We start from the raw sequence: 19,916 nt of genomic DNA, 5'->3' as shown, positions 1-19,916 counted from the left end.
TGAAACTGACCCTGGAGGCAAGAATAGAACCACTCTAAAACAGTGCCTCCAGTACCCATCCCATTAAGTCAGCTCAGAAGGATACCATGATCAAAAGTATCAAAAGCCCAAACTAGGTCTGTCCGTTTCCTGATAAGTGTCATCCATCAGGGCAACAAAGGGCAATTCAGTCATGTAACCAGGCCAGAACCCAGATTGAAATGAGTCAAGATAATATGTTTTGTCTGCGAGTAGTTGCAATTGTTGCGCCATAAGCTGGGACCACTCCCTTCTGCAAGGATGTGTTGACCACACTCTGGATCTACTTGGCAGGCTGTAATAAGCCAAGAGGGGCAAGGGTTGAGGAGACACGTTGATGTCTGCAAGGACCTTGCCCACATCATCAGCTATATAAACTGAAACTGAAGTAAGGAAGTTGCAGCAGATGCTGCACTGAACACCTCAATTCTTCACTGGTGGAAGCAAGCATGACTACAATGTGGGTGTGCTTGGGTTTTGCAGAGAGGTTGGTATGTTCTTATGCACAATTCCAATTTATGTGCTGGTTTTGATGCTCAGAAAACCAATCTGCATCAGCACTGCAGATTGTAGCTTTTTGTTTCAAGCTAATTTTTCAAGCAGATAACAAGGATGTGAGATGGCAGGCTAAACAATTAGTTTCAGAGAGCTTTTAATTTTTAATCACCGCACACTGTTTATCATCTTCAGAGCTGCAAGGAGTGGCAGCTGTAATTCTCTGTGATTTACTCCGTCCCATACATCTGAAACTCATTCTATTCCTCAGGGTTGTAGCAAATCTTGATGCAATGGGACAAAGGAGAAATAAATGACACTGGGACAAAATGAAGGAGTGTGAAAAGGAAAATACAGCAAGCAATAGATTTTGTTGTAAACTAATGCCATGAGAGCCGTCACAGAGAAGCAGCTGTTGTGTGATGTGTTATTACTTAGGGCCGTGCAGCCTACGTGCCAGGCTGACTTGCCATGAGTTTGGAAGGGAGGTTGAATGTGGCTTGGAAGCAAAGCAAGCAGGAGGAAAAGCACAGTTGGTGGGGGAACAGATCATCTTGTTCCACTTTGGCACAGCATACCGTAGCAGCTTGCAAACAACTTCTGCAAAGTTTGAGGAACACTTCCCACTATATGTGTGTGAATTTGCTTAATTAATTAAAATATTTGAAACCCGTCTTCCCCACTCCTCAAGGCACTTTACAACAAAATGATAAAGCACTCCATTCAACATACACAAAATACATTTAGAAACCAAAAAGTGGAGCAGTGCTGACTTAAAAAGTTTTCAACAACGCAGCCTCCAGAAAGCTTGCCATCCTTCTGCCCAAATACAGTCATACCTCGGGTTGAATGTGCTTCGAGATGAGCGCATTCGAGTTGCGCTCTGCGGCAACCCAGAAGTAACAGAGCATGTTACTTCTGGGTTTTGCTGCTTGCGCATGCGCAGACGCTCAAAATGACGTCACACGCATGCGCAGAAGTGCCAAAACATGACCCGCGCAGACGCACAGACACGGGTTACGTTTGCTTCTAGATGCAAACGGGGCTCCAGAACGGATCCCGTTCGCATCTAGAGGTACCACTGTAGATGGATGTCACAAAAACTGAGATGGGAAGAACATAAAAATGGCATCTGGGCAAGGTCATTCCACTGTGTTGGTGCAACCAGAGAGATGGCTCATCTCCTTGCAGCTGATGTTCTGACTTCCTGAAATGAAAGAACTTGGAATGAATCTGATTATCAGCAGGTGGGTGGCCTCAGAAACTCATGAAGGTCAAAGCCAAGTGGAAAGGTCCATAATTCAGTGGCAGAGCATCTGTTTTTTGTTCAGAAGGTCCCAGGTTCAACCTCCAGCATCTATTGTTAGGGCTACGAATGTTCCCTGGATGAAACCCTAGAAAACCAGTCCTGGTCAGTGTGAAGACAGTACTGAGCTAGATGGTCCAATGGTCTGGCTCTTATGTTCCTAGATGTGTCATAGGTCAAGTAAAAAGTAGTAGACAGTTCCGCTTTAGTGTGCACTACAGTACCTATGAAACTTGCCTGTCAAACATCTATGGGCTATCTGTTCCTCTCAACTGCTGAGCTATTGATGTGAGGGCAACAGTACAAAGCCGGGGTACCAGGAAATAATGTAGATTCTAGGAATGCCCCCCTCCCAGCTTTGGAAGTGAGGTTCACTTGACACCATTTGAGCTTCCCCTTTTTCTTTACTTCATCTCTCAGCAGACATTGTAAAAGGAGGCAGAAAGTGGCTGCTGGAAGGCTGTTTAGCAGGTCTTACGTAGAACGACTTGACTGTGCTTTGAACCTGCTTATGGACTGGAATTTTCTCTGCCTTGCTGTGACCAGTCTCTCCTTGAATTCTGCCTGGTGTGTTTGCCCGTGCCTGCTTATGGGTCCTTCAGTTTTCCTTCAGAGGTACCTAATCTCCCAATGTCCCAGTTTGCCCTTCTGGGAAATAGTCAAGCCTGTGGACCTTCCCGCCCCTGTTTTGGAGGATTCTTACCCCTTGGGCCACTTGAACTTAGCTATCATACAAAGTCAGATCTGTACTCCAGAACCCTCTCTCCTCAGCTGCTGCCTTGTCAATGTCTCAATTGTCCAGAGCAGCGAAAGGAAATATTTGGCCCTCCATGTTGCTGCACTTCAGCTACCAACATCCCTGACCATTGGCAAAGGCTGGCTTAAGCTAATGGGAGTTGGAGACCAGCAACTTTTGTAGGGTCTCAAGCTCCCCACTTCTGGACCAGAGGCAATGTTTACCAAGGTGTGGGGACTATATATTTTCTGTACATGTCAAATTTGATTTGTGACACCATTGCCTCCCTCTGCACAAACTGATTATTCCTTCTTGCATCCTTCAGCATGTATTAGAGCAACAAGCGTCTGTTACCAGTTTTGTGTGAATCTCAAGTAGCAAGAACATGGAGCCCATTACTTAGAAGTCCCTGGCTTTAGGTCTACTTCTGCTCTCAAACTTCAGTGTTAACACATAAGGTGACGAGCTTCTTGTCCTTGATGCCTATGAAATTAGACAAGCTTGAATAAGATCCTTATGGCCACTTAAAAAACAATCTGGTTTAGCTATCTAATCCATCTAAGGGGGGAGTGTGTGCAAAAACCTCGCCATCTTAGCTAATGGCAGGATTTAACTGTTGTGTCTTAAGGGGATTTGTTCTCTCTCTGGATTTCAGCTTGGTGAGATGAAGAGGCGTTTTATTAATTTGTCCCCATCCTTGCACATTCCCGCCTCCGAGAACAAGGACCTGCCATAGCTGTCAACTTTTCCCTTTTCTTGCGAAGAATCCTATTCGGAATAAGTGAATTTACCTTAAAAAAGGGAAAACATTGACAGCTATGGGGCCTGCCCATTCACAAAATTGTGCTGGTACTGCGAGGGGGGCAGTTTCCAAACACTCATTTCATGGGAGCCAATACTAAAATATAATGAATACCCCCCCCAAAAAAAAAATAAACCGAGTACAAGACAGAGGTGGGGTCTGAGCCCCCAAACCACTTTATTGAATTGACATTGCTAGGAAGATCCTGGCACACAAAAATCTCACAGCCAATGGTAGCCTCCCTTACAGTCAGTTTTCAGGGCCAAACAGAAGAAGAGTTTTGCTTGATCAGACACATCCAGTCCAGCACCCTGTTCTTAAGAAGAGCCAGACAGGTGCCTCTGGAAAACGTGTAAGCAGGGCATAAAGGCCTTGTTCTATACTCCCAGGTATACACGTACTCTGATTGTGGAGGTTCCATTTTGCTATAATTGCAGATAACCTTCCATGTACATGTTCTCTATGGATTTCTCTAATCTTTTAAAAATCCATCTAAGCTAATGGTCCCCACTGAGTCATGTGGTAATGAATTGTATAAGATAAATATGCATGGTATAAAATAGTAGTTTGTTCTGAACCAACTGCTAATGAGTTTCCCTGAGTCGTCCCTGAGACATAGGTGGACAGGTAGGAGGCTTGTTGGGCAGACAGACAGTTGGGGAGGAATTGGACCATGCCATGCTCCCAGTTAAGGTATGAATTGGACTCAGAATAAACTGGGCTATTTCTGAGATTTGGGGCAGTTTTTCTGAGCCACAGTTCTAAGCATGCTGAGGGGAGCTCTCCCTACCATTAAAAGCAATGTTTGTTTCATGTTTATGCCTTTAAACAATTTGTTCTTCCAAAGTCCTTCTTTCCTTGCCTCCTCATCAATGTGCATTTGTTTTGCCGGCAACTGTTTCTGATTTGGGCAAGATTCCCATTTTTAAAAGAAAGGGTTGACACTGCTTTTAGCGATGTAAAGGCTTCCTTTTAAAAATGGAAATCTTTTCTTGAAGGAATTTAACCTCCTCTAACCCCACCCTCATTTCCTTTTTAGAAGTCTTCTCATTTTATTTTGAACTTGAGTTCCCTTTCCGAAACTAAATGCAGCTGTGTGAGACTTTCTAGGCAACGTGTGTTTGTGTGTGTACCTTCTTTTCACATGTTATGTTGAGCAGTGCTGTGGTCACTGTTCCAAGCAGAAAAACAAGATCTATGTGTTGCAGCCAATGATGAGCCCATGTGACATTCCTTTGTGTTCATGTGAGCTTTTGAGCATGCTTTTGAGAATTTAGACCTAGCAGATGTGTGTTCTTCAGGTCAGTGTCCCCATAAGGTACAAGGCCGAGGAACTAGAGTTTGGAGTGCAATAAGCAGAAGATATTGTTCTGTTCACTATGTGATGCTGGAAGACTAGGATCCCTGTATCCAATCCACAGGTTCCCTTTTGCCAGCAGCTATGTTCAGTGTTGCATACATTCAGAGGTGACTCCCCTCTAGCTGAAGTGCTTTTTCTTGTGCCAGGCAGGCCACCTGATTTCCACCAATCCCCTTTACCAATTGCACCCCTCTATTCCATATCTGCTCCTGCTCCAGATGGCCTTCAACCAAGAGAAGCTTTTGAGAGCCATGGGGAGGCTGCCCTGGGTAGGAGGGGTTAGCAGAAATCATGCCCTGCAGAAAGGTTTCTTAGAACTACTAGTGACTTGTTCCCCACTACACCAGCAATAGGGAACCTGCAGACTTCTGGATGCTTTGGACTCCACCTCCCCTCAAGCCCCAGCCAGCATAGTCAGTGGCCAGGCATGATTGGAGCTGAACTTCAAAAACATCTGGAGGGGCATAGGTTTCCCATCCCTGTCCAATTGGATGTTCATTTCTACTCCTGAAGAGGACTCTTATGCACTGTGGACACACAGAGGCTATGGTAGGGTAGGCTTCATCTTCAGACCTCCAGTTCAAGGTGGTTCTGCTGTTACTATCACCAGGTCATGGGGAACAGGGCGGGCTAGCAGGAGAAGGTGTTGTTTGCCACGTCTAGCTTTGCCCACTATGTATTGTATTCACTGTAGCACTAAGGATGACGTTCCGTCAGTGCTACACACCCTCTCCCTCTTTTCATCCTACTATTCACCCTCTAAATCTGTTCTGGGGGTCTTCCGAAACTCCAGAGCACATGTAGGGATGGTGCAGGGAGAGGAAAAGGGGGAATTCTGATGCATTAGTGCAAACCCTTACACTAACACAACTATTTAGTTGACTCCCACTCTATGTGTACCCTCTAGGGCAGCGGTGGGGGAAACTGTGACCTTCCAGATGTTGCTGGATTCCCAACTCCTGTCAGCTTCAGCCAGCATGGCCAATGGCTAGGGATAATAGGAGTTCAGCAACATCTGGAGGGATACAGCTTCCCCAGCCCTGTCGTCAGGGTCTTCAGAAATAACTTGACTTAAAAGCATTGTTATTATAGCCTTCTGCTGAGTTGGAAACACTCAAACCATGCTGTGTTTTTAAGGCACCAAATTGTTCCCATGTCCAGGATATAACAGTTGCAATTTTACGAGGGAAAACATTTAGCTGCCAAGATCATGGACAAAGTGTAACTAACAACATGAACTGAAAACAACCTGGGGCGTAAAGAGGAAGTCTTTTTGATTGTGTGCAGCTTCCCACTCCTGAAACAAAATAGGCCTTTCAGTATTTTTCTAAGGAGATTTTTGCTCTGTTAAAGTTGATGCCTTAGAATGAACAGCTCTGACATTTTTTCTAAAGCTGTCAGCGCATGTTGTGAACCCGGGGAGTTATGGGAACAACAATTTAGAGTTCCTAAACAGCAGAAAGGGGCCAACTATTGCTGTTAGAAATCTTTCTTAATGCCTCTGAAATAATATTATAGTGTAAAAAGAAAGAGACAATTTTATTTTCCTTGGTGTTAAAATTGTAGTAGAATGTGCTCACAGAAAATTAACTAGAATTATTCTGAGAGCATAGCATTCTCCAACTAAGCCCTATAAGCAGATGTAAAATACAACTGAATAGAAGAACAGATTTCCCCCCACAACTCCCTATGTATAATGCATGACCAGTATTAACTGGGTTTTTGTGTGTGTGCTGTTGTTGCAAAAAAAAGCTTACTTAAAGCTAAATGAGAAGGCACTGCAGTGTGTGTGGATCCTAATCTGATAACAAACCCAGGAGCTGTTGATTAGATGCATTTTCTAGACAATAAAAGCAATAAAGATCACTTAGGGGCACAAAGACCGTTAGGATGAACAATGAGGCAATTTCTACCACCGTATTATAAAATGTGTGCAGAACTGAAGCACCCAATTGAATTCTTATATTTGAAGTTACTTGGGATTACTCTGTTTACAGTTGTGCAAGATCAATCGAAGTCTGAATAATTTACTTTCTAACTTGCTTAATAACCAAGAATCTCTAAGTCTGCAACCCCCCAGCTGTGCCCCAGTGTTTGTATGTAAGAGGGATGGGTGTGCAAAGCAGTGACTTCATGGTTTACTTAGTGTATAGGTGAAGCAAGTCTGCTTGTAGAGATGTAGCTGAATTTTGTTATTCCTTGGCTCAGAAAATGATTCTTGTGACTTGCAATTCTTGTCTTAAAAACAAGGTGAACGTTATGATCTTCAAGTTGTTCTCTGGCTTACCCACTTACCAGCTACCCTCTCCATACATGTGTGCTTTCATCTGCATGATACATGAACTCATGGGAGAGGCAGTAACCAGAGCAGGTAGTGCTCACAACACTGTCTCATAACTCCAGCTGTGCCTATGGGCCCCGCAAAAGTTAGCCACCCCAATCTACGAAGTGCAGCAGCATCAATAAAGAAGAGAACACCATTACTAAAACATGAAGCAAGGTACCAATCCATCAGCAGAAAGACTGAGTTCTAAGAATTTTTTTTTTAAAAAAATGAAAAACTCTGTCAACACCAGCTTACATGTTTTCAAGAAAACAATTTCTTTTCAAAATGAAGGCTCTCCTTCACCTCTTGGCAACTCCAAGGCAGCTCACAATGAAGAAGAGTTGCCCAGCTTACATGAAAGTCCTTCTTGTGTTACCCCTGTTCAGGCTGTCCGGAGAATAAAGATAAGGAAGAGAAGTGGCAGTATATCTGCTGTAATTGGGTAGGAAAGAGGAGGTGTCAAAAATAATTATTCAGTACAATCATTCAGAACTTGCTGTATTTTAATTCAAGGCGGGATAAATGCTGCCGTCATCAGGAAGCTAGCCGAAGGTGTCATCTTTGATAAACAGGGCCTGCCTCACACATTTCCTACGAAATCAATATAAGCCTGGTACTTATTTGCTAATATATCATGCCATCTTAGCAGTTCTGTTTTTGTTTTTGTCACTCTTTTGTTTCAGTGATTAGTGTCTCCTTTCACCGTGACAATTTGGGGGCTTTCTGGAAGACAGTAAAGCTATCAAAACCAGCCCCGTTAGTGGTTTGGTTTTTGTTTTATTCCACACAGCATCAAGCTCTGAAAACTGTCAGGAGTCATTGTTTCATCACTCTTCTGTGAATTGTTTGGCACTGCAAACAAGAAATGGTGGGGAACTAGCGGAAGGTTTGGAGGAGGGCAATACATTAATAACCGAGTACAATTATCCATAAATCGCAGGAGCATGGATGTCAAGGGTAAAAAAATCAAAACAGACAGGCATCAGACAACCCTGAAAACAAAACTTTTAAAGCACATTTCTTTGTTTGTTTCAAAGTCCCTTGCTATTTTATTTCTTACCTATGTCCCACCTGACCAGAAACCCCACTCCTAGTATCCTTTACATGCAGTACCCGCCAAACTATTCACAACAAACATTTTAAGAGTGTACATAAAGAGTAACCAAACTGCATGAAAAGCAGTTGTTTTCATATGGCCCAATAGACCTTAGAAAAGGCTCAGGGATAAATATTTATGTTTCTTAAAGGCAAGGAGGCTCAGAGGAATCTTTGTATGAACAATTCATTCTATTAAGTAGAGGCCACCACCTCAAGTTGGCAGACCTCACCATCCTCATAGATTTCAAAGTGTACTATCTACTATCAGGCAACTGTACCTTTCTCATTAGTATACAGTTATCAGGGGAAGTGGTAGAGACATACTTTAGTGCATAGAATGTGTTTGACTGCATTTTACCAATAAAAAAATATTTTCCAAGATAACAAAATTTTTAGCAACAATCTAGTTATATAATTGTTTCAAGCATATACTTAAGACATTAATGGTTAATATAGCATCTCCCGAGCCAAGGAGATACAACCTTTAGATTTGAAGGCAGCCCCATATAGGGGAGTTTTTTTAATGTTTTATTATGTTTTTATATACATTGGAAGTTGCCCAGAATGGCTGGGGCAATCCAGACAGATGGGTGGGGTACAAATAAACAATTCTTCTTGCTGTTGTTGAACTGGATGTCCCTGTTTTCATCAGAGAAATGTTGGAGGGTATAAGATGGGAGTATGCTGCTTCAGACAGAATCCTATGTGTAAATCCTATGTGTGTAATTGTCTGAATAGTCATATGAGGTGTTCTTGGCTTTCTTTTTTCCTAACATCTTCTAATTCTAAAGATTTTCTATGACCCCTTCTTTCTTTTTACAACCCACACCCTTCTTGCAGACATTTAGTTAATATTTTCTCTATTGTTTGAGTGAAAATGGCACATCTGTCTTGCATGCATAGTTTCTCTTTTGGCCTTTTGAGAGGGGTAATGTGCAGTTCTAAATCTCAGTTTTGAAAGGCAAGGAACTTAAATGGCATTATTCTTTGTGATTGGTCTCATGCAAAATCCCTTTTATTTTGTTTTTTCTGCTTAATTTTTGGCATTTCTATATGAATCATTGCAAATGTTAGCATTTGCTCACCGTTATAAACCACAAATTAATAAAAGTTTGCTGTGTAGACTAGATACTGACTGAAGGCTAATCCAGACAGGATTTTACTCGTCTCGTTTGGCCTTGTGGGTCAGTTGTTTTAAACAAGTAACTTGCATGGGGATGAGGGGGATGAGATGAGAGGGATTTAAGTCTTTGCCCCTGCCATGATTCTAGCTAAAATCATAAACCTCCCCCTACAAACCTGCTGTTCATAGTAGGATGAATACTCTGATTGGTGCCAAGTTAATTCAGTAAAAGACCTAGTCTAGGAACTGGGATTTCACCTGTACTAGAAAGGGTAGCACGTCCCTTAAAAACACAGTTTCATAGCTTGGGGGTGCTCCTGAACTCAGTCTTGAACCTGGATGTCCAGTTGGGCATTGTGGCCAGGAGTGCCTTTGTGCAGGTTAAGTGATATCCCAATTGTGCCCATTCATGGAAGAGGGTAGTTCTGGCCATGGTGACAGATGCCATGGTTACAGCAAGCCTTGCAATGTACTGTATGTGGAGCTACCTTTGATGAGTGTCTGGAAAAAAGTCACATTTGCTCTCTGCCCTCATTTTTCTCATCCATGATACTCTCCCCACAACCAGATTGAGAGCATGAGCCTGTGGTACCATCTCTTACTTGAAAAGCAGCTTTCTTATTTCCTGGTAGGGGAGCTTGAAATGCAAGGTTATCACCAGCCCTATATCTTGCATACACAGTATATGATTTGGATAATGGTACTGGATTCTGCAGGAGTCTCACAATGGAGGTTCCTTGAAGACACACCTCCTGTTGGAAATGAGATGGGACGGAATCCAGTCCTTGAGCAGTTTTGAGAATATGGCTGTCCTTGGCACACATCTCAGTTGGGAAAGGAACAATAGAGGAAAGATCTGTGCATTGTTTGCCAGCAGCAGAGAGCAAGATTGCAGCTGGTTATTGCCTTGAAATTCCAAATATCTGAACTGCCTTCATTATTTTGCGACTCTCTTTTAGTCTCCAGCTACACCAAGACTTCATTAGCTTCTCTCAGTGTGTGCATGTCCTTTAAGCAAAAAATGTCAATTTGAGCAAAAGCACTCTGTCGAAATCCTTGGGCTTAATTTCCAATCCCAGCTGTGTGGCATTCTTTCTTCATGAGACTAGTCCAAATTTCCATATCTGCCTGTGAGAGGGGTGATCACAACACTTCCATACCTCCTGCTCGTTCTTTCTCCCTTGTCTCTTTCATGTGAAGGCTTTAAGGGATCAGAGTCTCTCGCTTACTATGTTCATAAATGCACCCAGCATAACTGTGCATCAGTCCTAATGGATGATACTCTACCAGGCTATGTGCACTGTGTGATTTCGATGAATAGAAATATGCATAACTGTAAAACTAATTATAGCTATATTTTGCGCTTCTTAGATACTGCTACGTCTGCTATTAGTGATAATGAAGGATACTGGTGGTGATGATTATGATAATGGCTTCCTTGGAAGTGCAACTGTCTAATCTTATGTCTCCTTTTGTTTTGTTTTTTCTCCTAGCTGGGAGGCTGTGGGATCCTTGGAGTTGGCATATGGCTAGCAGTTACCCAAGGGAACTTCGCTACCCTCTCTTCTTCCTTCCCTTCCCTGTCAGCTGCCAATCTGCTGATCATCACAGGGACTTTTGTAATGATCATTGGCTTTGTGGGGTGCATAGGAGCCATCAAAGAAAACAAGTGCCTCCTGCTTAGTGTGAGTATAACATAATGGTTCTGTTGTCTACCTGCATCCTGCTTTGTGGCCTCTGGGTGCTTGTGTTGATATTGAATTGATGCACAGCATTTTCTTAATGTTGGGTACTGTGCATTCTAATTGCACAGTCACCTCAACACCATATGCTGGAAATAGCCAACTGTTTTTGTCTGGGGTAAGACGTATGCACTGATTATGAATGGCATTCAAGATACATATTAAGCAGTTATGGATGATGTGGTACATGCCGATGTGCATCTAGGAGAGCCACCTAGCTAACAAATGGCAACTTAAAACAAGGCTCTTAACCCTTGAGCTAGATAATGAAAAAAGTTATAAATTTAGACATTTAAAGATGCAAGTGGGAGCACATCAGAACATTGTTATTTGTTTATTTGATAAACCATAGCCATCACCAATATAAAGATAAAAATGGCAGTCCTGTAGAGCTGGTTGTCCTGTTTTTAGTTCTTAGCTATGATTTGCTTTTAACTATCAAATATATGAAATACTTTAATAATTTTCCTGGAATGGTCATGGAAGAAAATAATGTGCAAGTTGAGTGAGGGTTTAAAAGTGTCCCCCCCCCCCAGATTCAAACATAATACAGAGCTGTGGGTTGCTCTTAAAATGGAAGTGGAAGCCTTCAGTCTTCGACTCTCACATATAGATGAGGAGAGAGGATTAGGAGTTTAAGAATTAACATGGCTCATTCTCAGTTGCATTAATCATAGTTTATATAATCATCAGAACTGGGTGGTAGTGTGGCAATAGGTGAAATCAGTGCTTTTTTCTGGGGGACACAGGGGTACATATACACCTAAACATTTTGTGAATCTAACGGGAGAAGAAACTAATTCTTTTTTTAAAAATACCGTAGTTTCTTCTCTAGCATGGTGAATCGTCAGTTACGTTGCTACCCCCAATGGCGGCCTCATTTCCTGTCACAGTGTTTCCTGAGTCTCAGACAAAATGAGAGTACCCCTAAACATTTTTTTTAGAAAAAAAGGCATTGGGTGAAATAACTCACCAATGTGTAGATGCCCACACATATCATGTAGTGTTAGAGAGCCAAAATGAGACGGGGTTTCACGAGGGTTCCTTCTGTTTTCTGTTGTGTATTTTATGCAATTATGATATTTTGTTCATAATTCATTTTAAAAATCACATGGAGTTTGGGACAAGTACTTTCTCAGTCATAGATAATGAAAAACAACTTTTCTATGATTTTGGGGCTGACAGTAGTACACAGCAAGTGATCTGAATTGTCCCCTTTGTGATCTGGGTGATCCTCACGTCTCTCATGTTTGAAATAGCTGCTTAGCAACCTTTGCCTCTTGTTAAAGTTTAGGGCAGTGAGCAGAACTGAATGCTACTTTTCATTCTGGAGCAGTCATTCCCATTAAATCATTCCAGTCAGCACAATTTAGAGCAGGCTGAAAGCTAAAAATGAGAGGCAGAAGAAAGTTAGCTTAGAGGCAATTTTGTTCCCATTGTTTCTTGATTTTCTTGAAGTACGGCACACCTTAAATTGTACCCTGCCATGTCGGAGAGGAAAGCTGTCATCTTGCCCTCCTGTGCCTCGTATAGTGTGCAGTGCCTATGTATGTGGACAGTGGGTTGTTATTTTTTGCTGGCCTTTACATCAGTGAGAAAACATCAGTGTGGGGCTTTGTATATTCAGAAAATCCCCAGGGATACCATTAAGTACATTGGTGAAACCCAGCTACATAGATGTTTAATACATGTTGGTATTAACATATAAGGCCCTGTGCAGCTCAGCCCTGTGCACGTATATGCCAAAATGGCTTTAAAATAGCAATATGGTTTCTGACTTGTTAACCACAAGCAGTTTGGTTCCTGTTTTCATAGGATAGGACTGTATACAGTAACATAGACCCAACTCCCTGACTGTCTTGGGAAATCCAAAGCTAAGCAACCCCAACAGGTCTGATAGCACTCACCCACCCCACCAGCCCAGGAAATTGGTTCCATCGTCAAACTGGTTTTTTTGCACACCTCTTCAAATCACCTCAATATGTTTTGGCTGTGACATTCAAACTGAGCATTTATTTTTATTTTCTGCTTGTGTTGGCCTACTCACAATAAGCAAGGAATGTCATAGCTGGAATTTAGAAGAAGAAAAGAAAAGAAAAGCACCATGAGTCTACTAGGCATGTGAATTGGCTTTCTGGTGTCATTTTTTTCAAAGGTGCCCAAGCTTCAGAGTCTCATCTGTGACAGGCCTATATATTAAGGGGGGAAAGAAGAAAATGTACCTGAAATAGGCTTCTAAAAAGCATTCTGTTTCCAGCTTTATTGAAAGAACTGACGCCCAAAACTCTTACCAGTGACAGGGAATTTGACTAGCGAGATGTTAAAAGGTGTGTGAGGGAGAATGGTAAGAGATTGTCCTGTGAATGATTTTCTGTCCATAGTTTTCCCACACAAAGTTGTAGGTATTGATCCTTGTCTGGTGTTTCAGCTTCTGTTGTTTTAATGGCTTGAGACAGGAGTTGGGAGGGAGGGAGGCGACATCTGTAAGTCAGTTGGCTGGCAAGAGGCGTCCTTTGTGAAAGAGCTCCGGCTTTTTTGCAGAGCATGCAAAAAGTTCCAGGTTCAGTCTCTGACATCTCCAAACAAGGCTGGTCAGAAACCTCAAAGAGCTACTACCAGTCCACTTAGAAAATGCAGAAATAGCTGGGCCAAGGGTCCAACACAGCATAAGGCAGCTTCTTAAGTTCCTGAATTACCAGAAAGGAAGGGGATATTTATCACTGACCTATAGTTGTTGAGTACCTCTTGGTCTAGGGATGGCCTTTGGGGGAAGGGGTGTACTGGTGCTTCTTTCAAGGCTTCCAACATGATCCCTTCTCACCCAGTCAATCCCCACCTGTTTGCCCACCCTGTCTGGCTATTGACCATGTTGGACTGCTGAGAGTTGCAGTCCCAAAACAGCAAAATATAATCTACACCGCTTGACTGCAGCTTTCCAAGTTTCCAGACATGGGTCTTTTGCAGACTTACCTGGCGATACAGGGGGGGGGGAACATGAGACCCTTGGCATGCAAACCATGCGCTCTGCCACTGAGCTATGGTCCTTCTAAACTCAAGCGGACGAAGAAACCAAAGTCTTTTCTGGATTGTGTAGCACTTTAGAATGCAGGTGGGGGAAGTCACATCTTTGGCTCCTACAACCTCCATGAGGAAACCAGCATATCCAGGAGAATGAAGGTGATGGTCCTACAGCTGTTGTTTCTCCCCGACCAGACTGAACATTGGAAACTGCCTTGTACTGAGAAAGAACATTGGTCCAGCTAAATCAGTATTGTCTACAGTGACAGGCAGCAGCTCTCCAGGGTTTTATCTTTCCCATATTTACATGCTCGGAACTAAACCTTGGACCTTTTGCGTGTAAAGCAGGTGCTCTATCACTGAGAAAATTGGAGAAAAAGTAGGTCTCTTTCTGTGGATAATTGTAGATGGACCTCTTCATTGCCTGCTGATTGAAAAGTACTAATTGCCCCTCTCACTAGCTGAGTTCTTTCCAAGCTCCCTTCCGTTCTCCTTTATTCTTTTACAAAGGGAGTTATTTGAAGTTCATTTTTCAGAGCCTAGATAAAGCCAGAGGGTCTCCCCACACCATGCTCCTCTCATTTGTTTTAATTAGTAGGCATAGCCATTGCTGAAGGCCCAGACAATGAGATGTAAATTAAGATATAAAACCCTAGATATAACCCTTAGACATAAACCCTTTTCCCCCTGTTAAACTTTCCTCAGTCTATTTTTAGCTCACCTGAATAACATATGGGGACATCAGACCTTTAGCTAGGATTCAAAGAGCAGTTCAAATCGTCGGGTGTTCTAACAAGGCACAGGATCCTCTTTGGAACAGAGCAAGACAGTTGTTGGCAACTTGTGCAGTCTGCGGACAGAGGGAGAACCAGGTTTGCAAAAAGAAATTCTCGGAAAAATATAGTGGACGGTGCTAATGGCAATTTTCAGTGGGCTAGCCACCAATCCCTTCTTGGCTTTTTTTCAGGGGTACTTATCTGCTTGCAAGAGAGGTTCTCATAAAAATAAGCCCTGCTGAATCAGACCAGGGGCCCATCTAGTCCAGCACCCTGTTCTCATAGTGGCCAACAAGATGCTCATGGGAAGCAAGCCAACAAGCAGGATCTGAGCAGCCCCCCTGCTCCGTATTACATAGAACACAGGAATCTGCCTTATGTTGAATCAGAACATTGGTCTATCTAGCTCAGTATTGTCTGCACTGACTGGCAGTGTCAGCCCTGAACATTGCCACACAGTCTGCCCTGGGAGCCCTAACCTGATCCATTGCCTCAGTTATGGTGCAGGATGCTATCCTGTTTCTAGTGTAAGGGTTAACTGCCAGTCCAGAGGCTTCTGTAGGGAGGGAGGTGCTATCTTGTCCTTCGCCTCAGGCAGCAAAATGTCTTGGGCCAGCCCTGTCTCTGACTGTAAGGCCTGGAGCTGTCTATATTGCATTGCTGGGAAGGGAGCATTGTGCTTAACTTTTGGCTAACACATTTCCCTCTGATCAGCTGCCTGCATTTTCTAAGAAAGCCTTGTTCTTACTTTACACCAGTGTATCACACAGAGACATAGGGTTGTATTCAACATAGCGCTAAGTTCCTTCAGTGCAAGGATTTCTCCTTGTACAATGGAACTCTCTCCCTTTCTCCTCCCCCTGTGTGCCCTCTGAATTTGAGGGGTCATGCAGGGCCTGCATTACGGGAGGAGGGGGGAAGTCCCATTACGCTGTCATGGTTATTTAGTTGCATGCCATACCTTTCCCCCGCCCTTTTTCTTTCACATACTTTGCTTGCTGTGAGGCATTGCATTCTTATAACTATGATTCAAACCTGGCTCTTCCATTAACTGCAGTGTGAGTTACATAACCCAGGGGGGTTGCAGGTTCAGAATCTATATATGTATCTGCTTTGGCATTTCAGTGAAACAGCTATAAGGTTTCCTTATACAGGATGCTCCTCAGCTGCTGCGACTTCTTAGAGCCCCCATTAAAGTCTAGGAAATAAGCCAGCTTCCTCTTGCTTAGCATCTGGCCCACTAAATCTTCTTAAAGGGTTCTTTGCTTCTTTATGCAGTAAAGATGCCTACATTTTTAAAGTTCAGTGGTGCTGTCTGTTTAGAGCAGATATTCCACACCACTCTGAAATCCTCATTTTTGCAGTATTGGCATCCAAGACCCGTGGTTTTTGAAGAAGCATATAGCTGGCTGTTGAATCCAAGGGTCAGTGTCTCTTGACCTCCTTTAGCCACATTGGCGAATCCCAGCCCTAAATGTTTGAGATGATACAGAAATGTACTCTGAGTGCTACTTATCTAGCCCCAACAGCTGGTTGCGTTCAGAAGCAGATGGCGCGACACTTGTATGCCCAATGAGGTCAGGGCTTATGATGGCAATCTGTAGATCCTTTGTGTCCCAAGGAAGGTTAGTAATGAAGGGGATGCTAAAGTTAGTGCTCTCTTTCTTTGAATTAACATTCCGCTATTCTGTGCCTGTGGCTAAGTAGCTAAAGCTGCATTGAGTGCATGCGTTGAATATGACAGAGATCTGTGGTTTTGGTATTTTATGACATTTTATTGATTTGGAGTCTGTTTTCTTCCAAAAGTCATAAAATACAGAAAATGCCATAAAATGCCAATTAAATCTGCTGTCTGACATACAGTTCTAGGGACCGCTTCCCCCCTCTAGATTGCTAAACTAATAATATAAAATGATTCATGTGGGAAGCCCAAGTGAGAATGTGGTGGACTCAACCACTAAAAACCACAAACTGTGATTTATGAGTCTTTTGCGTTTTAGAAACTGTGTTTTGCTTCTTGAAACTGGTAGCAAGTGCTATAGACCTTAAGCTATCACATATTGTGTAGTATGCTACACATCCTGAACTTGTACTCAGCCCTCACATCAATTATGTAAGTCCCCCCTCCCCGCTATCTTCTAGTATTAGACCACCAGCCATAATGCACCAAGTCCAGCAATAAGAGATATTTGCACACCTGCCAAGGGCATGTGTAATTCTCAGTGAGTCCCAATAATCTGGAGCGGGGTGTAGAGTCTGTGGCCCTCAGATGTTTGTTGGGCTCCAGAATAGCCAGTGTGGTCAGTGCTGATGGAACCAGGAGTTCAACAACATCTGGCTAGTTACTGATCTTGATCTTACACATGGCAGATGATGTGGTAAAACTGTCTTGGCTTGAGCACTGCAGCCTGCATGTGGGAACTGACATGACTGACCCTTCATACAATAATGGTGTTAAATATACTAACAATAATCTCTCCACATAGAAACTTAGTACACAAGGAAGAAGGCTTCCTAGGATTGCATAATAAGGGTGGTATGAAACTAAGTTTTATTCTGGATAGACCCACTGAAATCAATGTACCTAACCTAGTAATGTTCATTAATGTCTGTGGGTCTACTCTGAGTAAAGCTTAGTTGACTCCCACTCTTAAGTTGGAACCATTTTCCCTATCATCCAGTTTTGTTTGTTTGCATGGAACAGTCTGTCATGTGAGCAGGCCATTAGGAGAACCCCAGCAATATCCTCCCAGCAATATCCTTCAGAAACACCGTCCGCTAGGGAAGGGAAATGGTTAGGAAATATAGACAAGCAGACTGAGAGCGGGCAAAGATTAAAATAAAATAGAAAATTGCAATGAAAACACAAACAACATCCTTATGGAGGAAGGAAGGAAATATGGCAAGGCGGGGATCTAAAAATGAGTTAGTCTGAAAATAAGGGTTTGATCTGGGAAGCAAACATTGGAGGCAAACATATGCCAAGCACTTGGCACACAGAATTAGCAGCAGACAAGCGACAGTACCCTGCAGTAATAGCTTTCACAGTGCTCTCCCGCCCATCCCCCCCTCTGATAGATATCACTAAGTTGTGACACTGTCAAACAAAGCCCCATGACAGAGGTTATTTTCTGTAATTCACAATACTTGTCTGCTATGTTTGCAGTGGCAATTGGTCAACCAGGAGTGTGAGTCATATAATTAATACGCTCTTCGTCTCCTCCTCTTTCAATCTGGTCCAAAATTGCTAAGATTTTGTTTGCTTTCAATTTAGTGTTAGGGAATGCAATTACTGAAATAAAAGTGACTAATAATGTTAGTTGTTGACTGCATTCACACATAACACAAAGCCCTAGACTATAGAATTACATACATAAGCTCCAGGCTCATGCACTCCTCCCCCTCACTTGTCCTCCACCTTTCACTTCTCTTCCAACTTTTCGCCCTCATTACTTCTAAACTCAGACAAACTATTGCACATGCTAAGAATGGTTTATTCTTTGAAATGAATCAACTCCAACCTGTGGTAAATGATCCTAGCTTGTTTCAATAAACCCTGGTGAAACCACGGTTCAGTAAACCAAGGTTTCAGTGAACCACAACTACTGGTTTGGACACCATCATTTTATTTGTATGCTGCCTTTCCATAACAATGCTCAAGGCAGCTTACAACATACTTAGAAACATAACAAAAGAAGTCATAAACAATAAATAAAATACATCAAAAAGTACACAACCAAATTGAACAATTTCCACATAAATCATAAGATTTAAAAATAAAATACAAAAAACAACAACATCCACAACAACCAAAAACTCCTAAACAATACCCCAACCCTATGGGAAACCATGGTTAGTTGCTGCTTAAGATGATATGTAAACCAGGCACTAGCCAAAATTAAGTGCTTGTGGGAAGAAAAGAGGCTTGCAGGACTCAAAGGTTGCAGTGTAATTTGAGGGGACCCTGTTGTAAAAATAGTAGGAAGTTGCAGTATAAACAACTTCATTTTCCTCCCCTTATTCCTACAGAATTGTAGCACATAAAGGCTTACAAAAAAAACCACCAGCATAGTGATTCTTAGCCTATAGGTACTCCCTCAGCAAACTTCTCTAGATACCATCTTAGCCATGGAAAACTTCTGTGGTGAAATATGTCTCACTGCAATGTAAGATTAATCTTCTTTATGAGCTTCTGTGTGGATGGTTTGCATTGGGATTGTGTTGTCTCAAAGCATAAATCTTTCTTATATCAGCAGCCTGCAGTCCCACTGAACCACAGCAAAGTGCATTTTTATTCTCCTCCTTATTTATCATTTGAATTGGGAAGCTTACTTGAAAGCAAACCGTAAGAATTTTTAGTGGTCCATGCCCTGAGCCTGTCTAGTCTTCATTGCCCTTTGGCCCATTCCAGTTAGCCTTATAACCTGCATATATCTCCATGTTAAAGCATAACAAAAGACGAGGCTGTTTCTAAGGGTGGGTTTTAGGGAAATGAACGGGTAGAAGTGGCTGGCTTTACTAGCGGTTTTTTGGTTTAACTACTTAGTACATATGCAGCTTCTCAAGGGAAGGTGGTGTTCTACTTTCCATAGCAATTTAAAATTGGGATAAAGGGTCAGCAGTGCCTGCTATGGAAGTTGCCATACAAATATGAAAGAACATAAAATGGGAAGTTGGCCTGCAGCTGGGACTCTTTGAAATATATGCTCCTTGCTCCCTACACTCATGGTTCTGATTTAGGTTGCATACATATGGCATTTTATTCTAGAATCAATAGTAGCTCACACACAATCTAGATTGAATGTTTTTATGTATGCCTATTTGAAAAAAAAAAGATATAGGCAGACTTGAAAGGTGTGTGTATATGTGCATATCCACACCTCCCAGTTACATTATGAGTGGGCATATACCAAATTTGCAATCGTCACTTGATTCACCTGGGACTTGTACAGGGAGGAAAATGCATGAATAACCTACCGGTAATCAAGGGAAAGGAGTTCAAACACATATTTGCAAACCACACCATCCTTTGTGGACAGCAGAATCAATCTAGATTAAGAGCAGCAATTTGAGGACATAACGGCGGGAAAAAACTATAATTGGTTAGTGTGCACAC

The 19,916-nt window shown here is 42.5% G+C and overlaps 1 protein-coding gene across 10 annotated transcripts in view; it reads left to right on the top strand.

Moving 5' to 3' along the window:
* TSPAN4 (tetraspanin 4) overlaps positions 1-19,916 on the top strand; it is a 500,093-nt gene that overhangs the window by 414,400 nt on the left and 65,777 nt on the right. For all 10 annotated transcript variants that reach the window (XM_083698410.1, XM_083698412.1, XM_083698406.1 and 7 more), the window contains one exon: positions 10,758-10,949. In XM_083698410.1, the coding sequence (XP_083554536.1) occupies positions 10,758-10,949 (192 nt within the window). The remainder of the gene's footprint in view (positions 1-10,757; positions 10,950-19,916) is intronic.

This window comes from Podarcis gaigeae, assembly GCF_964106915.1.
Source record: "Podarcis gaigeae genome assembly, chromosome: 1".
Taxonomy (NCBI): Eukaryota; Metazoa; Chordata; class Lepidosauria; order Squamata; family Lacertidae; genus Podarcis; species Podarcis gaigeae.
This window is presented reverse-complemented; position numbering and strand designations above follow the sequence as displayed.